The 17,395-nt window shown below is 38.8% G+C and overlaps 1 protein-coding gene across 1 annotated transcript in view; it reads left to right on the plus strand.

The window, feature by feature from the left end:
* Window positions 1–610: 610 nt before the first annotated feature.
* The window catches only part of LOC134748588 (dynein beta chain, ciliary-like), a 61,472-nt gene continuing 44,687 nt past the window's right edge, over window positions 611–17,395 (plus strand). The window contains exons 1-19 of the mRNA XM_063683377.1: window positions 611–706; window positions 793–894; window positions 1,350–1,520; window positions 2,703–2,873; window positions 2,966–3,054; window positions 4,267–4,370; window positions 4,531–4,719; window positions 5,134–5,307; window positions 5,758–5,893; window positions 9,865–10,093; window positions 10,956–11,147; window positions 11,573–11,707; window positions 12,069–12,202; window positions 12,657–12,846; window positions 13,520–13,621; window positions 13,754–13,907; window positions 14,738–14,945; window positions 16,106–16,196; window positions 16,834–17,083. Of these exons, the coding sequence (XP_063539447.1) occupies window positions 698–706; window positions 793–894; window positions 1,350–1,520; window positions 2,703–2,873; window positions 2,966–3,054; window positions 4,267–4,370; window positions 4,531–4,719; window positions 5,134–5,307; window positions 5,758–5,893; window positions 9,865–10,093; window positions 10,956–11,147; window positions 11,573–11,707; window positions 12,069–12,202; window positions 12,657–12,846; window positions 13,520–13,621; window positions 13,754–13,907; window positions 14,738–14,945; window positions 16,106–16,196; window positions 16,834–17,083 (2,830 nt within the window). The 5' untranslated portion in view covers window positions 611–697. The remainder of the gene's footprint in view (window positions 707–792; window positions 895–1,349; window positions 1,521–2,702; window positions 2,874–2,965; window positions 3,055–4,266; window positions 4,371–4,530; window positions 4,720–5,133; window positions 5,308–5,757; window positions 5,894–9,864; window positions 10,094–10,955; window positions 11,148–11,572; window positions 11,708–12,068; window positions 12,203–12,656; window positions 12,847–13,519; window positions 13,622–13,753; window positions 13,908–14,737; window positions 14,946–16,105; window positions 16,197–16,833; window positions 17,084–17,395) is intronic.

Consider the following 17,395-nt stretch of genomic DNA (forward strand, 5'->3'; position numbering starts at 1 on the left):
CACTGTGTATTGGCCAAATATTTTCGACAGAGGGCGTTCGCCTGTTAATGGCTACTCCGTTTGGTTATATCCTCTAAAATGCTTTCGATTCGAACCAATCCACTTCTCATTGCCCTCATTGGGTCGATTGGACGTAAATATTATTGGTCAAGCAAATCTTGTCAGTAGAAAAAAGCGCGAAATTCAAATTTTCTATAGGAAGATAAGCCTTCGAGCCTAATTTTTTAGATTTGCCGCTTTTTTCTACTGGCAAGATTTGTTTGACCAACTATATATTTTACTCAAATATGCCGTATTTCTATTAACAACATTATATTTAATCCTAAATTAATTAGTGCAGTAAAATTTTTTAATGAATTACCTTAAATTAAGGGAAATTACCTTCTGAATAGTATGGCAACACTAAAGTAAACTTAAAACTATTTGAGCTACATTATAAAACGTTTCAAACTTTTAAAGTATTTATAAAACATGTGCCATGATAGTCGTTTCTAGTCTGTGGCATAAAAATCATGGCTCGAAATTTAAAATTTGAAACTCCATGTACGTTGCCTAGACAGCACCATAAACAAAATTGGTCAGTATTGATTTGTGCACAAAAATACGAAAATAATTAAATATTAATTCTATTTAAAAAATGTGCACATAAACACAATATTTATTCGATATATGTGATTGACTAGTGGAATCAAACAACATGACTGATGTATGTAATGCAAAAATATAAGCCTAACATGTTCGTCTTTGTAATCAAGTCCTTGTTTACCAAAGCTTTATTTGTTTCTTACATAGGAAGAAGTTGACAAACGGCTTGAATTTATGCAAGATTATTTATTGAAGGCGCTGAAACAGAAAGTTGACAAATGGGCAAAGTTCATATCCTCGGATGACAGGGTAAAAATTATGCATGCTAATAATTTTAACATTCCATTTATTTTTTCTTCATCATCACTATAATCAGCTTCACATAACTGTTATTTAGATCATTACCAATAGCACAGTAAAGTGAACTTACTACTAAATTATAGTTAGTTTGTTTTTAAATAATCATTCCATGTTAAACTAATATATCCACAACTTTTATGGGTTGTTTAGCCTGAGAAAGTAGTTTTATAATCGTGATTTGTAAGTGTCTGGTTTAGCGTATAGCATATTATATTATTTCCTTGTAGTAAAAAGTCAGCAGTGTAATAAAGGCATTAATGGCATACTATTATTTCAGTCCTACTTCTTTTTGCTATTTTCAATACATGATTAATTCACAAATAAGTACATAGGAAGTATTAACTCATACCTACTATTTTAATAAGCTATTATTGCAAGAAAATTAAGTTAACTTTATTTTGCAGCATATCTTATTCAGATGGTTTGAAAATAAAAAGTCTCCAATCCTCGTATTCCGTATGAACACAGCCGGACTTTTGACATGTTCTTTGACCTTTCCGCCAATCAGCAGAGGAAAGATGGTTTACTTTTTGAGGACTGCTGAAGAGGCACTCACTTCAGCCAATTTTCGGAAGGTAATACCTTTACTTTTTATTAATAGTTATCTTTGATCTCAGGTAAGATTTTTTACAATATGGATATAAAAGTAAAATATAAAAACGACGTAAAATTTATTGCTAAAACAATTTAACAGCTAGGTAATATTACCAGCAGAAGGAGTTGAAAATAGAGTTCTGGTTAATCCGGTTATAATATTAGCTTGAAAATTGTTGAGCATTAGACTTTTCGTTCGTCGCAACATCTATTGTCAACTAGCAGTACTGATAAATTTGCTACTTGACGCTAGATGTCGACTACGAAAACAACTCTCGTTTTGGTAAGAAAACTGACGGGAGTTAGCACTCTTTCCTTACTTATTTTCTGTAAGGGTATTTGACTGTATTTAAAATTAATTATTTTACACCATGCTAGAAATAAAGCACCAAAAGATTAATAGAGAATCATAGACAGCAGTTATTTTTAGACACAATTTATATTTTAAAACTCTTATATAACTATAAAGAGTAGGTAATTTGATCGTGACGTCACATGCTAGTATTACATATAAATTCCATAGTACCAAATCGTTTTGACAGTTCGAAAGAAGAAACTGATGTGGCAAGTAGTTAAAAACCCTATTAAGGTTGCTGTATATTCATTAATGCTCAGCATAAGTGTTGACTGTGGCTCTATTAACCCGTTTGACCGCCAAAGACGTCAGCTGACGCGCGCGGTTTCAGCCCAATATCAACCTTCATGCCATAGACATAGTATATACAAGTAGTTGAAGTAATTATAGACGCGCCACTGAGCGACCAGGGGTAAGAGAAAGAACATTCATATAAAATTTGTGCAGCATAAGATTTTTTACTGAGTCTTTCACTCTTATAAATTTCTGTATTTCGCCATCGCCTCCTACCTATGATGCCAACCGGTCGGAGATAAGGACAAAGCATGGCACTATTTTTTCTTTCCTCTTATAGAAATCGCCTCAGGTAGCATTTATACGTCATTCTGACGTCCGTTACGTCATTATGACGTATAAAGGACGTTATTATAACGTGATTTGTACGTCGCTGACGTCACTATCTTTCTCTATCAAAGAGTGTCAGGCCCTTGCTTCATGCATTCTGACAAGGTTCACGATGAGGCGTCACGCACGATAGGCGTGGCGTTCAAAGAAGCGACAAATTTTCTGTAGCCCCTAAATATTGCAGAACGTCACATTAGGGGAGATGTCTGGTAACGTGCTCATGGATCTGAGCATCATGGCCGACGAGGTGATTGGGCCGTTACTCTGCAATCCGGAGAACCAGAGGGGCTGGCCGAAGATCGTCTGCAATGATATGAAGAGGCACATTGATGAGCTAAGGAGTTTGATGCACCAGGTTAATTTGAAATTTTGACCCATTTTGAGGTTTGCAATAAAGAGTATTCTGACTATCTATCTTTACAAATATCTATGACTTACTTTGTGCAGCTAAAAGGTGAAATGGCTAGTCAAGTGATGCTACCCATGCCGACGGGGGTAGAGAACATTTTTCAAGCGGAAGCAAGGTTTAGAGAAAGGTAAATTATCTTACATATAAAACTTCATCATATCTGTCGTATATAACAAATATGTAAACTTGTTCTTTTTGAAAAAATAATTAATTAGCTGTGCTGAGAATTCATGCTTCCATGTTGTTTAAGAAGTTAGATACTTCTTACGATATGTCACTTTAGCGCCCTGTGAGGGTGTAGTTAAAACTATTGGGACCCATTAGAACTGATAGCCAGCATGGCCCATCCCCGCCTCAATGTCCCTACCTCATGTATGGCGGCGGTCACGTGGGACGGAGACAAATGGGGATACAGCCTCGCTCTGTGGGGTACCCCAACAGATTATAGATACGTAACCCCTCCCTCCCAACACCTTCGCCCATAGATTAGGTACGTAAATAGTTCCAACTGTCTAAGAACCATACAAAAGTGAGTATTTTAGTCTGTGGTTCATGTTTCTTTGATTTTGGCCTTTTCGCCGCCATTGACTTGATATAAAGTCAGTACATTTCGTGCCCCATACGCCACGACCAGGCCTATGGAACTCTCCGCGCGAGCTCGTATTTATACCTGCGAATCGCCTCCCGTTCACGGTAGAAAAGCAAGAAAAGGTTGCCACACGCGCTCACGCACGCACGTCACCGCGCGCCGCTCTTGCAATTTTTACGATAGTTACAAGCTACGTAGGTACTTACGATTGAATTTCTTTCATTAAACATGTAGTGTTTATTACGACAAATTTATAGTTACAAAGTAAACCAGTTGTAAATTAATGAATGAATGAATAAAATACATAATCTAAGATTTAGATTTCATTTTATTTCACTCTGCTGTTAGAAATGATAAATACCTATTGGTATTTCTCATTTCTAACAGCAGAGTAATGATTCTCATGATAAATACCTATTGGTTTTTATCATTTCTAAGCGCCGGCCACGGCGCCGGCAACCCTAGCGTTGTGCCGGTGCGCGCGGTGCGGGGAGCGGCCCGCCGAAGGTCACTCCATTGTATTTTTGTGTAGGTATCAAAACGGTAGGTATTTGCGTTTTCTTTGAGAGCTAAGTATCTGTTCGTAAGAACTATTATATAATCTGTGCCACGACTTCATGCAATTTTTGACATGGCGTTGATGACACTTTAATAAGTACTTCATTGACGTGGCGGTGAAAAGGTTGCTCCAGCAAAGTCAACGTTGTGGGTTTAACGTCCTGCCTTTTACAAAATTTTGCACTGTCATAGTGACGGCGAAGATCTAGACCTGCATCTCAAGACCAACATCGAAGGCGCCGTTATAAAGTGGACTCAGCAAATCCATGACTTGATGTCAGAAGATTCTTACATAGGTAATGCGTTTTTATACATAATACATAAATATAGAGACGATACATACCTAGATCTATCAGTGTGACTTACCTCTATCAAACAGGTTTAAGGTGCTGTGCGTTCAGCCATTATACTTGCCTGAAGACATCGTAATTTATATATTTATGATCATGATTGCAGCATTCAAGCGGACCAAGTTTCCCTTACCAATGGCGGACTTAGATTTCTATGCGCTTAGACTAAAGAATCTAGAGGGGATCTACTCGCAGCTGCGCGACCCGCGCGTGAAACGCATGGCTTCATATCTAGAAGTCACAAATAGCGTGTATTTGGAGTGCTTCAAGAATCTGCTCACTAACGTTGTGGCTGGTAAAGTTTATCATTATCTACTCTCTATAATAATCGGTGTAAATAGAACAGTCTAAAGAATCTAGAGGGGATCTACTCGCAACACGACCCGCGCGTTAAGCGCAATGGCTTCATACCTCGAGGCAACGAATAACGTGTATCTCGAGTGCCTTGAATCTGCTAACCGTAGGGCGCTTATCACACTGGATGCGATTCGCACGTCGCTCTGATTTTTGCGAGCGGGCTATAATACGCGCATAGCAAAGTTTCTTATCATCATCTACTTATTAGGAAAATAAAATTCCGTTTGAAAGTAGCACATACTGAAACTTGAAATTCTCTAAAACTTGCCTAATTAACTGACAGGTAAGAAGACCGTTATATTCATAGTGTAGAGGTACACACCCTACCAACACAAGATGTTTGTAATTCCAGGCGTGGTAGAATGCCGGGACATCTACGTGTATCAGCGGCCACTGCAGGCCCATTTCGAGAACTTCGAGGGCACGGACTTTCAGGACGCCAAGCCGAACATCCGGCCCATGTTCCACTGCATCGGACTGTTGTGGGGCAGCTCCAGATACTTCTGCAATGTTGAGAAACTTATACGTACGATATAATGTTTTATTGAATTATTAGATTTTAACATTAGGTGTCAGAAAATTTCAGGTTCGGTTTAAAGAGTAAAAGAGCGTTAGATAAATAACAACTTCTATTAAATTACATTAATATAATTATGCTTGTTTTCTTATCTACCAATTTAACTACACATTGGTACATATTTATAACGTTTGTATCGGCACTTGCTTACTGCTATAGTAAGACCTCGCTAATCTGGAACGGCAAAAAACCAGCCGTTTATGGATTACATTTCCGGATTATCATTTGCATAATTTATCGTGATTCTGATGACATAGACACTCAATTTTCGTTTGAAGATGGATAGAAAAACTCAATGTGTCGATCCAGATTCGATCGTGTCACCTCTCGTAACACACCGGTCCGATCGCTCTTACCTAGTCCGGCCATTAAGTTCAATGTTTTGTTTTCTGTTCACAGCTCTACTTCGTGAGGTGTGCAACCTAGTGATAATGCAGTGTTCCAACTCTATCGACCCGCCGTCCCTTTTCCAAGGAGAGGCCGATGAGCAGCTACTCAAGCTGAGGAGGGCTCTTACTAATTTGAACCATTTTATGTAAGTACAGTTTGTGAAAAAACCTGATCGTATTATGGACTAGCTGTGCCCGCGGCTTCGCCTGCGTGGAATTCGGTCTGTGTCAGTAAGCGGCTAATGCACCCCTAATTTATCTCCTTCTCCCCTGGAGGCGGAACTTGAAGTAAATTTGACAGATGGATACGCTAGAGGACTGTAGTCCGGATTAAAATATTTTACAATTAGGTACCAGGTTACCACTACATAAAACTACACTCCAAAATCAATATTTTTTTTGCCATTATTCAAATTTTTGTCGTGATTTAAACGACATAGATATTATCGAACGATATATACAGTACCATATGGTAGTTTTACGTCCTTGACTGTACCTATCCAAATCATGCCCATGGCAAATATCATCCAAATCGGTCCTCCAGTCAAATCAGTCTAAGCATGACGCTGGCGGTGCGCAACGTCTGCCCCTACGACTTGTTGATGGTCATGTCATGGCGAAGCAGACGCTCACGGGGACCTGAAGCATTTGAAGCGGAACGGGAAGTTGCTCGGGATGAGCGCCACACTCCGTCAGGATCTGCGCCTATGTATTGCGTACGATGTTTTTGGTATCACAATCAAGACTCGCGCTGGCATGCCGTTTCTGTCGAAAGCGAAGCGACCTGCCTGGCTAGAGCGCCACTGAGTCTCACCGTGGTCTTTCTCAGACTCCTAAGACCGTGCCCCTTGTAGCCTCAATGCGTTGCGAGACTTTCGTGAAAGATTCTATTTTTTTCGGGAAGGCATGGTAACGGGTACACTACATAATTCCGATAATTTTTATTCCGAATTTTAGAATGTCGAATTTTATCATTCCGATTTTTAAATGCTCGATCCATCAAAATTCCGACTGTCGTAGTTGTCCCACTTTTCAGGCAACAGTTCGTTTTCTTGGGGACCGCAGTTCTAACCTAATCTAACCCACTTCTGGCAACAGTTCGTTTTCTTGGAGGTCGCAGTTGTAACTAAACCTAACCCACTTCTAGCAACAGTTCAGGTTCGCAAGTTCGCAGTTCTGCCTAATTTATTTATGCCGAATTTTTATGCCAAAAATATTTTATGCCGAATTTAACATGATGCGGCAGGACAGGCACCCGTAATAATTACTAAAACGTGAGTCTTCATTTGAGTATCACGGATTTCATTTATCCGACCTTACAAAAAACGGAATTTCTGAATACCGGTTTACTAAAGTAAAACGTAAGTCTTTATTTGAATATCACGAATTTCACTTTCCGACCTGCCAAAAGACCGAATTTCTGAATACCGAATTATTTAATTTCCGATCGGACAATGACTTTTCGGAATTTAGGAATTCGGAAAAAAATATTTTCGGAAAAGTGCAAAATCGGAACGTTAAGCTCTCGGTCAAGTGACAATCGGATTTTGAGTTTTCGGAAATAGCACAATCGTGATTTTATTCCATCGTGTTTTTAAAATCGTAATTTTGATATTTCGGACTTCAAAAAAATCGGGATTTTGAAAATCGTGGTTATAAAAATCGGAAAAACGTATTTCGGAATATTTGGGTGTTCCCCATGGGGACGCGTATTAGTCCCAAATCGTTTGACATTTACTCCGCAAACGACATAAAAAAATGTTTTTTTTTTTTTAAAGTACCCACGCTTCTCCATACAAACGCAGTCTCCATCCATTTTCCTCTATCATTATGAATTTTTTTTCTTCATATTTTTTGTTTTCCGGAATGGTGTCATTTTGATATCATTCATGAATTCGGCATACCCGATTTATACAAAAACGATACCTAACTTGGCCTAGTAGCTTAAATGATAGAATAGAATAGAATAGAATAATGTTTATTGTATAACTGTGTACGTACAAAGGTGGTAATTAAAAATAATAAGTATCAACAGTTGCCTGCTAGGGCGTACAATTATGGTAGACAATCTACCTATCTTAAAACTAAACTTATACTTAAGTACTTACATCGTTATATATACATAGGTGTCTGTGTGTAGGTGTGGATAAGTAGTTATCAAGATAAAGTTTTTAACCCCTTTTTCACCACGTTGGGGGATGGTTTTTTTTAAAACGCTGAAAGTAATTTTCTTGCTTTTTATATAATACCTTTTTGCAGTTTCAAGTTCCTAGCTTAAAATAAAATTTTCACCCCAAGGCAAACTTTCATCCCCTTTTCAACCCCCTGAGGGGTTAAATTTCAAAAAACGTCGAAGGTATTTTTTTTAATCGGCCATAAATGTTAAAAAAAAAAAAAAATTTTTTTTAATCGTCTATTATGCCTTTCTAAGAAGTTTCAAAGCATTTGTAATGGATTCAAACTTTCAACCCCCTTTTAACCCCGTTAGGGGACGAATTCTTGAAAACGCTAAAATCACTTTTCCTGTATTATAATAATATGCCCATATACAAAGTTTCAAGTAACGCACTCGAAAAAAAATTTGATCTCCATACAAACTTTCAACCTCTTTTTCACCTCCTTAGGGGATGAATTTTCAAAAACGCTGAAATAAGTTTTCTTGTATTTCAATAGTATATCTTTTTACGAAGTTTCAAATTGCTACCTTAAAATACATCTTGAACCCCATACAAACTTTCATCCCCTTTTGATCCCCTTAGGGGTGAAATTTCTCAAATTTTTATAGCCTATAACCTTGCCGTGGATTTTTTTAACAGATTAGTAAAGTTTTCATCAAAATCCGTTCAGCCGTTTTCATTTGATGCGCGGTCAAATAAACAGACAAACAGATAAACAGACAAACAGATAAACAGACAAAAATTCTAAAAACTGTTGGAACGTGTTCTGTTATCGATTCTAAGTATCCCCAGCTAATTTTTTTTCGAATATCTTCCATGTACAGACTTTCGACCCTCTTGCGCTTTATTATATGTATAAGCTAATTTTTTTTCGAATATCTTCCATGTACAGACTTTCGACCCTCTTGCGCTTTATTATATGTATAGATAGATAAAGCCTATTATGGATAAAGCCTAATTTACTAGATTTATTCGAAAAGTGAAAATAGTTGTGGGTGGGTTCAGTTCAGGAATTTTAGAAAGCAAGGACACAATTTTACATCAGTATATGAGATTAAGCTTTGAAGCGATACGTCTCCGCTAGTTCAAACATCTTAAAGGAATTCTAGCTCGTGTTTTGGAATGAGATTGTGAGAACGTGAGCGAAAATGTAAAATGTCATTGGAATATCTCATTCCAAAGTAGCACAAGCACATACAAAATAGGGAATATAGGTGACATCTAGCTTCGAGGCTGGGAACGTCTATGGGTCACGATCACGAGTCTGCGTAGTCAGTTAGCTAGCCTTGAAAAAAGGCTTGGTAATTTACTGTTTTCCTCGTCGTTATAAACATGACGTCAGGTGACAACCAAGACAGGTACAAATCCAAAAAAAATATCTCGTGCTTAAATGCTGGTGTAAAAAATATTTTACAGGTCACACAGGTACAGTTGAAATATCATAGATAAATACAATTCTAGTTAAAAATACATAGGTCAAAGTTTACGATTCCTTAAATTTATTGTGGAATAAAATTTTATTGTAATAGCAACTATTGTACGATTGTTTTTACTATTACACTGTTTTATATCTAGTTTAATTTTTTGCATGTGAGGTTGGCCTTGTATTGTTGTTATTTTAAGAATATTTTAGCGCGTACTCTTAGTATTTTATTTATTTATTTATTTAAACTTTATTGCACATAAAATTATAAGTACAAATGGCGGACTTAATGCCATAAGGCATTATCTACCAGTCAACCAAGTTCAGTAAGTCAGTAGTTTAGTATAGTTATATTTTTATATCGTACGCCGAAAGGCACACCATGGCTCATGGACCTAATATATTACCGAAATGACACCTTATGTAACCCATGATGACGAAATAAATGCATCTTTGAATCTTTGAAATGAATCTTTGACTATCCGGTTCCGTGTACATAATACCTACCCCATTCCAGCGCCACCTACGAAATGAACCGCGACAAAATAGAATCCTTCTTCCCCCCCGGCATCACTCCAGTCCGCTGGTCGTTCAACTTCGACCGCGTGTTCATGCGGTTCAACGTCTACTTGAAGCGGATCAAGATGATAGAATCCATACTTGAAGCCACAGTGGAAATATTAAAGCTGGAGAAGGTGGAATTTTGCGGGATAAGGGGGAAGATTATCAGTGTCGAGTGTATGAAGGTAAGATCTTTTATTTATATAATGCTACATGACCCCAATTATGATCGAGTGGTCATCCCGCCCGGCGTGGACCCAGTCCGCTGGTCGTTCAACTCAACCGCGTGTTCATGCGGTTCAACATCTACTTGAAGCGGATCAAGATGATAGAATCTATACTTGAAGCTACAGTGGAAATATTAAAGCTGGAGAAGGTGGAATTTTGCGGGATAAGGGGGAAGATTGTATGAAGGTCGAGTGTATGAAGGTGAGATTTTATTTTTATTTTTTATGCTACCTACGTTACCATGACTAATGTAAGAAACTACTAGCATCTGCATTTTATTTTGACGAAAATGGTTATCCATTTTGGCCAGTATTATCGGTCGTATTGATATATTTTTTGGTAGATAGGGTTAATTACTGGCGGCAACCTGCCAATGGTTGGCACCTACAATCTGTTTTAAGGCAGCAGGTGCCAATAACTGGTACGAGTACTTTGGCATATCAATGCAAATATGGCATATCATTATATTTTAACACTTACTAATTAATTAATTAATTAATCTCATCTTCATCACGTTTGTCTCGGCTTTTTTGCAACGGCTCATGGGAATCTGGGGTCCGCTTGACAACTAATCCCAAGAATTGGCATAGGCACTAGTTTTTACGAAAGCGACTGCCATCTGACCTTCCAACCCACGGTAAACAAGGCCTTGTTGGGATTAGTCCGGTTTCCTCACGCAGGAAAACTTCACCGAAAAACTCATTGGTACGAGCCGGGGTTTGAACCCGCGACCTCCGGATTGAAAGTCGCACGCTCTTACCGCTAGGCCACGTGCGCTATTATACAAAATGGCTTTACAATTATCATTGTAACTCACAGGTGTTAGAAGACTACACGCTTATCTACCAGAACCTCGGCAACATAACCTACGACCCAGCGGATCCAGAAGACAACAGCTTTCTACCGGACTATGAGAAACACATGGGTGTGCTCAACCAAATGGATCGGAGGCTAGCTTCGCTCTTCTCGCAGGGGCTCGACGAGTGCCATAACATGCAGCAAATATTTAAAGTGTGTATTTTGTTAAATTGTGTTATTTTAAATGCCATAAGAAGCGATAAATTATGACTAATTTGGAATGCAAGATGCCTTCATGTTAGTCGATTTAGATGTTTTCAGGGACGCGAAATTAGGTTGATTTTGGAATCTAAGGAAGCAGGCGACTAATGCGACCATGCATCTGTTCTGTGAATGTCGTAATTATTAGTTCTATTTCTACTCAGAGATGTTAGTGAATGTCGCAGTTTAGGGTGAAAAAAGTGTGAAAGAGCAACCACACCGTCGATTATCGTGACGAAGTTTGTTATATTGTAGTTAAAAACTACACTACATTTACTTCAAGCACCATAGTCGACGCAGTTAACTGATCATTTTAGAAACACTTCTGCAACGACATAAAGTCTATCAAATGTGCTTATTTTGCCAACTCCTTCCAGTTCTTCCAAATCGTCGGAGATCTGTACCACCGTCCCATCATCAAGGCCGAGATTCAGCCGAAACTGAAGAAGTTGATGGATATGATGCATGACAATTTGGACAGCGTGAAAGAAATCTTTGACGAAGAAATGACGGTAAGATTTTTCTTTACTTTATACTAATTTCTGCTTGATATTGTGTGCTCTTATTGCAACACTATGCTTAGACATGAGAAATGTGTTTTTATTCTAGGGATGATAATTAGTTCGGTATAATCTGTTGTTAGTACTTGAACATATTATTACTTTAGACTTAGACCATACAACGTTCCACCTTCACGAACGTTGAACGTTGTACGAACATTCAACCTTCGAATCTTTGATCCTTCTGTTTTCGGATTCTATTCTTAACTTTCAGTCTGAACTAAGTTATGGTTCAATTTAACAACCAACGCTTTCGTTCTCTTGAGTACCATTTTACCCTAGAAAACTACTGCACTTGCATATATATTTGCAGAAAATGGGTAAAAGTGCAGATAGGCCGATGGTGGACGCGTACCTCCCGCCCGTCGCCGGCATGATGTGGTGGATCAACAAACTGCGCAGGAGGATTGAAGACCCCATACAGGAGTTCGTGGTCTTAGAAGACCCGTAAGTATTTAACGGGTCTCTATTGTTTCCCATAAAGTTAAAGGTCATATTGTATTATTTGTCCTCATTCTATTATAATAAATAAAATTTATTTATTTATAATAAATAAAAAAAAACATTTATTTCGGACGATATCACAATCCATTTTTTGTTAGTTACAAATATACTTAAATTACTATATTAGTACCTAAACTAAGATGTTGGGAGGTCCAGTGCCTAATTAGGGCACTGTCCCATCTCCCTGCCACGACGGCCAGGAGACTGTGGGGATTATAGAATCCTTCGCTTCGTTTAGGATTCAATGTACGCCCTCGCCGTAAATATGTTCTATACTATCTACTATTCCATAATGTTAATATCCAGAGAGGAAAATGGGGACTACGTTTGTATGAAGAAGCGGCCGTCCCCTTTCTTAACAGCTTGTCAAGCGCTAATTTTTTTTCGTAACTTGCAGCATAGTACAATCAGACTCTGCCCTATACATGCGACAGAAGGCAAACGAAATGCTTGGCTACCTGAACTCTGTGGACGACAAGTCCTTCAAAGCTTGGTGCGCCACTGTACCGGCGATTTGCAAGATGCATTTGGCCAAGAATCTTATCTATCGAGACCCGCCGTTTGTCAGAAATAACTTCAGTCCTGAGGTAAGATCATCATTCGCTTGCCCTTATCCCATTCATTTGGTGCCGGCGCCGGCGCAGCATGCCTTTATCCATAGGTACCTCTCTCTCGCCCGTCATCTCATCATTCACTCGCGTTCGTTTCGTATTATCTCTCACACAGTCCATCCATCTTTCCCTCGGTTTTCTCTCTCTCGGCGTTCGAATATTTCGTAACGCAATTTGGGGTGGTGGGAGGTCTTAACATTATGATGCGTTACAGGGTGGGAGGGGGGGGGGGGGTGGGGGTTGGAACAAGGCGTTACGTAACAATATTAATTTTTTTATTAAATAAAATATATACATACTTAAACGTGTAATCACGCCTATTTCCCGGAGGGGTAGGCAGAGACCACTGATTTTCACTTGCTACGATCCTGATATACTCGTACCTACCTCTTTCTCTTCCTTCACTTTCGTAACATTCCATTCCTCATACACGCTCGCTCATTTCTTCAATTTTATGATTATACTTTTCTAAACATAATTGTCTTTTAGGTAAAAATGGTCACTTGGGTGTTACGTAACTTTTAGGTGGGAGGGGTACACGAAAACGTTACGGCGCGTTACCCGGGGGGTGGGGACGTCCATCAGAAATAAAGTTGCCTTTTGTGTCACGGCATGTAATACACTTCTTTTTTTTATTTGACTATTTCAGTTGGAAATGTTGTTGCGCGAAATCCGTCATATGATGTACTTGAATAAGCAGGGGATACCTCAAGATGGTTTGGACCTGTACGCACGAAATGAAAAGTTACAGGTATGTTCAGTTTATGTACCACTATTAGGTAGCTCGCACCTAGTGCAGAAAATACTAATTTACCGCCATTTGTACTTTTCATTTTATGTGCAATAAAGTTTAAATAAATAATTTATATCGTATTTGGTTTAGTATGATCTGAATCGTCTTAACCGGGCCATATCATGGTACAACGCAATTCGAGAAGGCAGTCACGAGACAGAAGTGGCTCTAATAGAAAAGGAGATCTCGGCCATTGACGCTCTTCTAGGCCGTGGCGTCGAGGAGTACACTTGGAACGATGATTGTAAGTATTCCATGTTTTAGTACCTACAACAAGGTTTGAAAACAAATAGACAGAAGTGGTGCTCCTCGCTTCGGGCAAACTCGGCTCCGTTCGGCTCAGCATTGCTCCGAGGAATTATTAGGGTTGGCACAACTTGACGTCCCTTTGCGTGCACGACCACAGATAAGATAATGACTTGAATTTTGACAACCCTAAATAGCCGACAGGGATAGTGCCGTATATTAGAAAGGGAAAGCATGATTCGACCCTGAACCACTGTCAAACTTCGGATTTGTAGGAAGTTTCCTTTCTGTACGGTAGTACAATTATTTATTCTGTGGTGGTGCTAAGAAGATGATCTTAGCTATAGTCAGGCCGGGCTTGGGAATTCACCTAAAATGATGATAATAAAGCCTTTCATTATTTGGCACGAGTTTTATTCAATTTCAGGGCAATATGTGATGTGATTTAATTTCTGGCTAAAGATGTTAAATTATTGGTGGTCGATAATGTCGGACCAAGTTAAGTTGGCAGCGATTTTGATAGCACAGACTGTGCAGTTGTTAAGTAAAAGTCAATTTCATAGAAATTTGACGTTTAAAATAATACTTGAACAGTCTGTGCTACTATCAAAATCGCTGCCACCTTAAGCTTTAGTCTGATTCTAAATATCTGATAATAAGTTAGTTAATTTTCTAGAAAACGTCCATTTATTTCGTAAGTTATACATAAAACCAGTTGCACAAGATGGTCTAGGCACTAAACACGGGCAACAGAACATTTTGTTCTTTGAGCAGTTTTTGTAATTGCACTCAAAATATTTCAATGAAAAAAAAAACTTATTGTAACAGTTACTGAATGGATGGCAGAAGTGTACGCAGCCATCAACACGCTTCAAGAGCGAGTGCTCAGGGCTCAGAACAACATGAAGGACGGTCTGAAGAACATCGCAGCCTGGGGCGACGTGCCTCTTTACAGCCGCAAGGAAAACAGGTCCAGGATCAACGTCAAAGGGGAACTGTTGGCTGTAACTGAGAGGCATCAGAGATTTGTTAACAGGTATTCTCATCCTACCTAACAAGTGAGATGCAAGTATTTCTTGCAATAAAGTTCTCGCCACAGAAATAAATATACCATAGAACTCATAGAAGACGCAAATGCATCTACTTCGCGTGTCCGAACCCCGACCAAACGTCGAGGTTGACCGTCGCTCTTTACAGTCCACGCCGCCGGTTGTTGCAGCCGGACATCCGTGAAAACTTAAAAATGCTTTGTTGCATGATAATTAACTGCAACAGCCCAAAAATTGCGAGCACCCAAAGGCAATAACATATTTCCTATCACAGATAAGTAATATTATGCGTAAATTTTGTATGAAAAAGTCGGCACGCTTGGTTTCAATACAAATCGTGGTAATTGCGTCATCTTCCTAGTGTATATATTAAATCTGTGGTTCTCGCTGACAATGTGATTCGACTATCAATGTGACTCGGTAATTTTTACAAACTTTTATTTATTTTCGCGTGTCCCGATGTCTGTAAACAAATCTTGCAAGTTAAATTTGACCCACTTCCCGGTTTCCGATGAAGCTGAAAATTTTCATAAATATGTAAGTCGGATGACAAATTGACAATGCAATTTTATGGTACCATCGAGCTGATCTGATGATGAATACAGGAGGTGGCCATTGGAACTCTGTGATGAAACAACGCAACCTAATTGTGTTTGGGGTTTTTAGAATTGTCTCGATGAGTATTAGTTGCCTGTGGAAATAAAAGTACAGTCAGTAAAAATGTAATTTTGCCAAAAACTTATTAAATTAATTATACACATCATTAAAAAATAAAATGTTATTTATTTACGTATCAACCCATTACATTAAAAATGTCAATAACATTTCGATTATAAAATTTATTAACATGTCACACATTCCACATATAGATTTTAACCATTATCAAATGTTAAAAACCAAAACAAACACGTACACATAAAACTAAAGAAAAACACTAAAACTAACTAGAAAATACACATTATCTATACTAAATATAAACCCCATTCCGACCCCCACCCTGTCCAAACGTGCCTAATATACTTGCGGCATTGCCGCGCTGGATAGCAAGCGATATTTGTTGGACCAAGTAGGAGCCTGAACGGGGATCGCAACCTCTATCACGTATCACGATTATAAAATACAATACATTATTTCGAATAAATTTCAGACGAAACAAAATACTTCAGAGCCACGAGGAATTCCAACACATCTTGGATACCAATTACAAGTTGTTCTTCAATATTAAAGAAGATACAGAGGTAATTTGATAAATAAAATTCTATTCGGTTTACAAAAATAAAAGCTTAGGTCAGGGATCGGAACCGGTTCCGAATAAATGGGTATTGGATAGGATATTTGATAGACCCGGGTATGTCCTTAAACTACGTCCTGGACCCGGGTATGTCCTTAAACTGCGCCCAAAAGAGAGATATGGGCACCGTGAATGCCATCTCGCTTTGTGTGGTAGGGCACAGCACAGCGGATGTCGTTCCAGATCTAGAGCAGAGCCCAACTAGGGTACAACAAGTACCTTACAGAAAACAGCAGCCAAAAAACACTATTAGACGGAGCGGAGGAGCGGTGCGAAGTGTTCGGGTCGGCAACGCGCATGTAGCTCCTCTGGAGTTGCAGGCGTACATAGGCTACAGAGACTGCTTAACATCAGGGGGGCGTATGCTTGTTTGCCACCGACGTAGTATAAAAAAAATAGTTTTACAAACCCCATCAGTTTTGAAACCATATCGTAAAACGGTAAGTTGTAAGTATTAAAACTATCTACCTTATTCGATAGGAAAACAACATGTGTTTCGATAGGCTAACCACATCGAAAAAATTAACAAATGCAGAGGCTTTCCGGTCCCTAGTATAGGTAAAACTTAAAATTTTCCTTGACAGTCACTTGACGAAGAAGAAGACTTGGAAGAAGTAGACGAAGCTACCATGGACGACGAAGAGAGGGCAGCTCGTGCAGCGAAGCTTAGAGAAATCGCAGAGAGGCGGGAAGCGAAGCGCATCGCGAGAGAAGAGAGAGAAGCGGAGAAAGCGGAAGCGGAAGCAATTAAGCAGGAAAGGAGGGCGATCAGGAGAGCCAAGAGGGAGGCTAAAGAAGCGGAGCGGGCTGAGCGGCAAGCACGACGAGATGCTGGTAAACTGCATTTCCGTAAACATTAAAAACTTTAGAACTATTTCAATCTTTATTTGACGTTCATAAGCGCATTATATTACTACTTGAAAGAGCGGATATTCATGTTTCCTTAGCAGCTTATGCTATACAGATTTCGGGAAGTTAAAAAAATTAATTACCTAAAATAATTCTTGGAAATTTGTGGAAAATTTAACAAAAAGTAAAGGATGCTTTCCAAAAAATGTCAGAATATTCCGAAATTTTCGCATATCTGGAAAATTTCCGGCTGCACTTCAGTACTTATTTAAAAGACGTCAAATTGTAAACTATTAA

The sequence above is a fragment of the Cydia strobilella genome, chromosome 16 (genome assembly GCF_947568885.1).
Source record: "Cydia strobilella chromosome 16, ilCydStro3.1, whole genome shotgun sequence".
Lineage (NCBI taxonomy): Eukaryota > Metazoa > Arthropoda > Insecta > Lepidoptera > Tortricidae > Cydia > Cydia strobilella.